General features: G+C 51.3%; 1 protein-coding gene across 7 annotated transcripts in view; it reads left to right on the top strand.

Annotated features, from left to right (window-relative positions):
* Positions 1–7,145, top strand: part of ANKLE2 (ankyrin repeat and LEM domain containing 2) — a 40,372-nt gene that overhangs the window by 26,474 nt on the left and 6,753 nt on the right. For all 7 annotated transcript variants that reach the window (XR_001889867.1, XM_017895676.1, XM_017895677.1 and 4 more), the window contains exons 8-10: positions 4,147–4,319; positions 5,763–5,869; positions 6,721–6,911. Coding sequence is in view for 6 of the 7 variants with exons in the window: in XM_017895676.1 (XP_017751165.1) it covers positions 4,147–4,319; positions 5,763–5,869; positions 6,721–6,911 (471 nt within the window). In the remaining variant the exon portion in view is untranslated. The remainder of the gene's footprint in view (positions 1–4,146; positions 4,320–5,762; positions 5,870–6,720; positions 6,912–7,145) is intronic.

Here is a 7,145-nt window from a genome sequence, read left to right as displayed (position 1 = left end):
CCCTCTGCCTGTGTTGGGGTGGGGTCGTCCCTGGGGTCACTCCCTGGGGTCGCCCCGTCACACTCTGCCTGTGTTGGGGTGGGGGTCGTCCCTGGGGTCGCCCCGTCACCCTCTGCCTGCGTTCGGGTGGGGGTTGTCCCTGGGGTTGCCCTGTCACTCCTTTGATTGCGAAGCCGCGGCCTTCCTCCTCCTGCACCTCCTGGTGCACATCCAGCACGGCTCCTGCCTTGGCTCTGGGATGTTCCCTCCCCACTCGCCTCTGGGAGAGAGGCTTTACTTTCTGGACCGCCCTCCTGTAGTCAGCAGCTTCCAGTTGTTGGCCCCTGTGCCTCACAGTTTGTAGGTGCCAGGCGTGTGAAAATGGCTGGTTTCAGAGATGGCTTTTCCCTGCCATCTTCCTCTATTTTCGTGAATTTTGGAAGATGACACATCTAGAAGCACCTCTTCTTTGCTGTCTTAGCTCGAAGTCTGGAGCTTCTGCTTGCTGGTGAGACTGAAGCAGACGCTGAGGTCCTTTTGCCCTCCTGCCTGCTTTTCTCTGTCTCGGATTCCATTCCTATCTAAAACTCTGTCTCCATTTAAAGCAGGGTCCGCAAATGACTGCTTTTAAAAATAAAATTTTATTGGTGGTTGGGCGCGGTGGCTCAAGCCTGTAATCCCAGCACTTTGGGAGACCGAGGCGGGCGGATCATAAGGTCAGGAGATCGAGACCATCCTGGCTAACACGGTGAAACCCCGTCTCTACTAAAAAGTACAAAAAACTAGCCGGGCGAGGTGGCGGGCACCTGTAGTCCCAGCTACTCGGGAGGCTGAGGCAGGAGAATGGCGTGAACCCAGGAGGCGGAGCTTGCAGTGAGCTGAGATCCAGCCACTGCACTCCAGCCTGGGCGACAGAGCGAGACTCCGTCTCAAAAAAAAAAAAAAAAAAAAAAAATTTTTATTGGCACAAAGCTATGACCACCGTTTGTACACTGTCCAGGTTCTTTCCCAGCACACAGTGACTTGTGGCCCACTGAGCCTCATTATTTACTGTCTGACCTTGTATGGAAGTTTACCCATCCCACTCTAAGGTATCAAGAGCCTCTGCTTGTCCCCTGATCTCTTCCCATCCTAAGTACAATTTGTTAATTATACTTCTTCAGTGTGTGTATCTGTGCACAGGAGATGAATCCTGCATGCTGCTAGCGGTGAGAGTTCCTCCTCAGGGCCATTGAGGCCTCGCTCCAGAGGCCCAGCTGGAACCTTTGGAGGCCCTTGGAACACACGGCTGTGTTGCCAGAACATCCTGAAGAACTGAGAGTCTGCTCTGGATTTTCAGACCACACTGTCAGAAATGCTTTGCAACCCTGACATTAGGCATTGCTTCACGATGGTATTGAGGAAGCACTTCTGTCCGAGAGGTCCTTGCCTATGTGTGACAGTAAAACACTATTGCCTCTAAGATCTGCCCCAGCAGCTGTTTGCTGAGGAGAAGGCAGCACTGTGAGATCCATGTTCCTGTGGGTTGAGCTCCACAGCACCTCCAGAGTGCCTGTACCTCCTTCCTGGTCCTTCTCAGAATCGTGAGAAGCCCAGGCATGGTCAGCATCTGTGGTCACGCTGGGGCCTCGGTCACTAGCCTCACATGCCACAGAGCCTGCTGCAGGGCTGGCTGCGTCCTGCATCCCACCCTTCCCGCCACTCAGACCCACGCTTGTGTGAAGATGAGGAGGGGCTCTAAAGTGTTATGGGGGACAAATAGGATCAGAAAGCCAGGCACAAAACCATCCAGAGACCGTGAGTTCCATCTGTAGATAGAAATTGTTAAAAGGGACTCAAATCAATATGCCAAAAAAGTAAATATTAGTATTTTATGAGTAAATTATAGGTAAATTCTACCGTATACTTACCATGCACCGTATACTGTATATACTGTGTTTTCTTTTCATGTACCACTAAAAGGGGGAAAAAACTGCCATTACCTGTAAAATGCCAGCGTACATCTGATGCATCCAAATATAAGATATTAAAATGTAAGATAGAGTATTTGAGTTACCCTGATTTTCGGTATGGAAAATTAGTACTCTTGAGTGGAAATTCTTCAGTACCTTCAGTACTCTTGAATAGAAATTACCGTACTTTTTCTTAACTTCCATTTTAGGTTCGGGGTACACATGCAGGTTTGTTATAGCGGTAACTTGCACGTCACCGGGGTGTAGGGGGTGGATTATTTCACCAGGTGATCAGTGTAGGTTCGATCCTATCCCTCCTCCTCCCTCCCTCCACCCTCAAGCAGGCCCTGCTGACTGTTCCTTCTTTGCGTCCATGTGTGCTCAGCGTTTGGCTTCCTCTCATAAGCGAGAACTGTGTTTGGTTTTGTTGCCTGTATCAGTTCCCTTAGGGTCACGGCTCCAGCTCCATCCATGTGGCTGCAGAGGACATGATCTTGTTCTTAATATCCCATGGTCGATATGTACCACATTTTCTTTATCCAGTCGACCATTGATGGGCATACAGCACTTTTACAATTAGAAAAAAATTAAAAGCATAAAAACTATGATAAGCGCCGGGCGCAGTGGCTCATGCCTGTAATCCCAGCACTTTGAGAGGCTGAGGCGGGTGGATCACGAGGTCAGGAGATCGAGACCATCCTGGCTAACACGGTGAAACCCCGTCTCTACTAAAAATAAAAAAAAATTACCCGGGCGAGGTGGCGGGAGCCTGTAGTCCCAGCTGCTCGGGAGGCTGAGGCAGGAGAATGGCGTGAACCAGCGAGGCGGAGCTTGCAGTGAGCCGAGATCCAGCCACTGCACCCCAGCCTGGGTGACAAAGCGAGACTCCATCTCCCAAAAAAAAAAAAAAAAAAACTATAAATAAAGCCTTTAACATAAGAAATTCCTAGGCGTTCCTTAGCAGCGTGACTGACTGTAAAGGAAGCCTCTTGAGTCTGGGTCTCCAGGGGCTGTGTTTGAAAGCAGGACGAGGTGGTGTGTGGCCTCCATGCAACCTACAGAACCTCATGACACTATCCTGTGTGACTTTACTGCACTGTCCCATGGGACCTGAGGACACTACTTTTCCTTGTGCTTTCCATACTTCACATCCAAGTGCCATGTGATGCCAGATCTGTTGAGAGATGCGTATTCAGTGATGCAAACTGTAAACTAGAACAGAGGCAGGACTGAGAGGCGAGGAGGCCGGGCACGGCGGCCCACACCTGTAATCCCAGAACTTTTGGAGGTGGAGGTGGGATGATTTCTTGCATCCAGGCATTCGAGACCAGCCTGGGCAACAGAGCAAGACCCCATCTCTACAAAAAGTAAAGAATTAGCCAGGTGTGGTGGCGCCTGCGGTCCCAGCCACTCGAGTCTGAGGTGGGAGGATCACTTGAGCCTGGGAGTTGGAGGCTGCATGAGCCATGACCGCACCACAGCACTCCTGCCCAGGTGACAGAGTGAGACTGTCTGAAACTAAGAGGGGAAAAAAGAGAAGGAATAAAATAAAACTTTTTTTTGTTTCTTGAAACAGATTCTCACTCTGTTGCTCAGGCTGGCGTGCAGTGGCATGATCTCGGCTCACTGCAACTTCCACCTCCTGAGTTCAAGTGATTCTCCTGTCTCAGCCTCCTGAGTAGCTGGGATTACAGGCGTGTGTCACCACACCCAGCTAATTTTTGTATTTTTAGTAGAGATGGGGTTTCATCATGTTGGCCAGGCTGGTCTTGAACTCCTGACCTCGAGTGATCCGTGCACCTCAGCCTCCCAAAGTGGTGGGATTACAGGTGTGAACCACCGCACCTGGCTGGAATGAAATACAACTTATTTTTAAAATGTATTAAATGCCTACTGTGTACTAATCTTATTCACTCAGGTCTGACCCCTCGGTCCTTTAACTACCAGGGGCTTCCTTTTCTTTTCTTTCTTGTAGCAGTGGAGGAAAGTGAGGCTGGTTAAGTGAAGTGAGCTCTGAGACCTCGTGTGACTTTGTTTCCATTGCATCCATTTGCATTAAGTGAAGGGAGCTCTGGCGCAAACCAGCCTCTGCCCTGTCCGTTGGATCCATTTGCAGAGGCCTTGGCAAGGGCTTGTGTGATCCCCATGCTGATCACCCAGACCTGACCTGCGGAAGGGGCGGAAGCCTGCAGCCAGTGCTTGTCTCTTCCCTCAGGTCACTACTATGTGCCTCTCCTGAGAGCAGAAGACACTTCTTCTCCAGTCATTGGGGAGCTGTGGTCCCCAGACCAGACGGCTGAGGCCTCTCACGTCAGCCGCTATGGAGGCAGCCCCAGAGACCCGGTGCTGACCCTGAGGGCCTTCACGGGGCCCCTGAGTCCGGCCAAGGTGAGCTGCTGTAGAAGCTTCTGGAAGTGGTGCCTGGCTGTCCCTATACTGCAGTTCTGAGTGTTCCAGCCTGTTGCCTTGTGCATAGTCTCAGGGGCCATGTCCTGTGGAGCCCCAGGGTTGTCCTCATCTCAAACCATCCACCAGTGAGTTGGTGATGAGAACATTTGCCAGAGAAATGTGTGTTCTTGGCTCTGTGGCTTGCTCACCAGGGCTGATGTGCTGGGAGCCACACGTCTCGACAAAGCAGACCTTCCCTGGGCCAGCCGCGTTCTGTGCGCGCGTCACCCTGTTCTTTCTGTGTCAACAGCCCATCTCAGGGCACCTTGATGGTGTAGCAAGGCTGCCCATTGTGACTAGGAAAGCTCCATCTGCACGTCCACCTGACCACGTTTCCCCACGGCTGCAGCCCCCACTGGCTTCCTCTCAGACGGAATGCAGGCCAGTCCCTTTCAGAACCCTGGAAGCCTCAGCCCCTGGGTTCTACTCATCCCCGATGTTCAGAGAAATCCTTGATGATGGTGTTGGTGGGCCAAAAGTTGTACATGTTTTTTTATTTATAATTGACAATTCTTTCTGCTATTGAAATATTTCACATACTGACTTGTACATATAATCCTGTGCTGAAAACTTTCTAAATAAGTTATGATGAAAATGGCTCCAGGCCGGGCGCGGTGGCTCACACCTATAGTCCCAGCACTTTGGGAGGCTGAGGTGGGCACATCACGAGGTCAGGAGATGGAGACCATCCTGGCTAACACGGTGAAACCCCATTTCTACTAAAAATACAAAACATTAGCCGGGCGTGGTGGCGGTGCCTGTAGTCCCAGCTACTCGGAGGCTGAGGCATGAGAATGGCATGAACCTGGGAGGCAGAGCTTGCAGTGAGCCAAGATCATGCCACTGCCCTCCAGCCTGGGCGACAGAGCGAGACTCTGTCTCAAAAGAAAAAAAAAGAAAATGGCTCCAAAATTAGGTGGTATCAGGTAGGATTAGGTCAGATCCATAAAGCATAAAGCCCTAGGAAGAATGACTAAGAAAGATCAACGCTGGTTTCTTCTCCTGCGATGGGAGCAGTGTTAGATGTGTGTTGGTGTGGCAGCTCCAAGCCGTCTAGCCGTCTTCTCACGGTGAGGCCTCATGCTCGGGCCCTCCTGGTTCTGAACCTCACAGCCCAGACTGGGCTGCAAGAAAGGAGATCGCCTCCCCTCCCCCAGGTCAGAGTGCAGCCATGCGGCCACTCAGCCATGCCACAGGTGGGCGTGTGGCCCAGGGATCTGCTAGTGAAGGGGAGAGGAGGAGGGGCGTCAGGAGACAGGCAGCTGCTGCGATTTCCCCAGCTGAGGGGCACGGTGCCTGGCACGGCTCAAATGGTTCTTCAGGTTTCCGCGGCTGAGGGGCGTGGTGCCTGGCACGGCTCAATACATTTTTTTTTCTTCATAGGCAGAAGATTTTCGCAAACTCTGGAAAACTCCACCTCGAGAGAAAGCAGGCTTCCTTCACCACGTCAAGAAGTCGGACCCGGAAAGAGGCTTTGAGAGAGTGGGAAGGTACTGAAAGGCTGGGCCGCGGCACCGTGGGGCACGCAGTTGGTCATGTTTTCATTAATGCCGGAAAATCAAATCACAGCTTCTAAGTACCAATTCCCAGGAAGCCTTTACTGGGAGACTTGGTTCTTTTCATGAAGGTCTAATTCCTTGTGGATGTTGGACACGCTGCAGTTTTTGTTGCAGAATTCTAGCTTAAGCCAGTTCCATCCCACACCTGGGGGATGTCTGCAGTGCCTTCTTTCCTTTTCTAGTTGGAATTCTTTATTGATTCTGGGACATGTTTCTAAGGAGCCTTAATATTTTATAGAAGGTACCGCATAATGGTATGGATTCCTTGGGGAAAAGAAGTCCAGAGCCACAAAGCTAAATTATGTTGTAATCAAATAAAGCTTTGTGGTATTGTTTAGAATATTTTTGCAAAATACGTGCCCGTTGTCAGGCGTACAAGTGGAACCCAGAAAGGACCTCTAGGCTTTTGTGTGCCTGGCCATGACTAGAACCATGGGCAAGTTCACAGGGCTGTTCCATGATCATGAACATGTCTGTCTGTGGGAGTTGAACTGCGTGACCTGGGTTGCTGGCGTGAGGGTCTGTCGGGCTGAGGCCTCCTTCCTTCTCGCGGCTGGTTCACAGCTCATGAGAGCTATGCCAGGTCCTGCTTACTCTGTGAGGAGGAGTGCAGTTTCAGAAAATGCAAAGTGTGATTTTAGCCGCCAATTAAGGATAAAGTAAAATTATAGCCATGATTGCAGACATTGCTCTGGTACTTGAAGCTTTAGTGGCTTTTTCTGTGTAGTTCTGAGTATTTTTTCTGGTGTCGTAACTGGTTAATTGTGTTTTATTTCTTACAGAGAGCTAGCTCATGAGCTGGGGTATCCCTGGGTTGAATACTGGGAATTTCTGGGCTGTTTTGTTGATCTGTCTTCCCAGGAAGGCCTGCAAAGACTAGAAGAATATCTCACACAGCAGGAAATAGGCAAAAAGGCTCAACAAGAAACAGGAGAAAGGGAAGCCTCCTGCCGAGATAAAGCCACCATGTCTGGTAAGCACCTGCAGGCGCGGCTGTGGCAGCTGGGATGTGTCCCCCTGTGGCTGGGGTCTAAGCACGTGCAGGCGCGGCCGTGGGAGCTGGGACGGGCCCCACGTGGTCGGGGTCTAAACATGTGCAGGCATGGCCATGGCAGCTGGGACGGGCCCCACGTGGTTGGGGTCTAAGCACCTGCAGGCGCGGCTGTGGCAGCTGGGATGTGTCCCCCTGTGGCTGGGGTCTAAGCAC

This window comes from Rhinopithecus bieti, unplaced genomic scaffold, assembly GCF_001698545.2.
Source record: "Rhinopithecus bieti isolate Rb0 unplaced genomic scaffold, ASM169854v2 scaffold_27038, whole genome shotgun sequence".
NCBI lineage: Eukaryota > Metazoa > Chordata > Mammalia > Primates > Cercopithecidae > Rhinopithecus > Rhinopithecus bieti.
The sequence above is the reverse complement of the archived record's forward strand: the minus strand, read 5'-3'. Positions and strand labels throughout refer to the sequence as shown.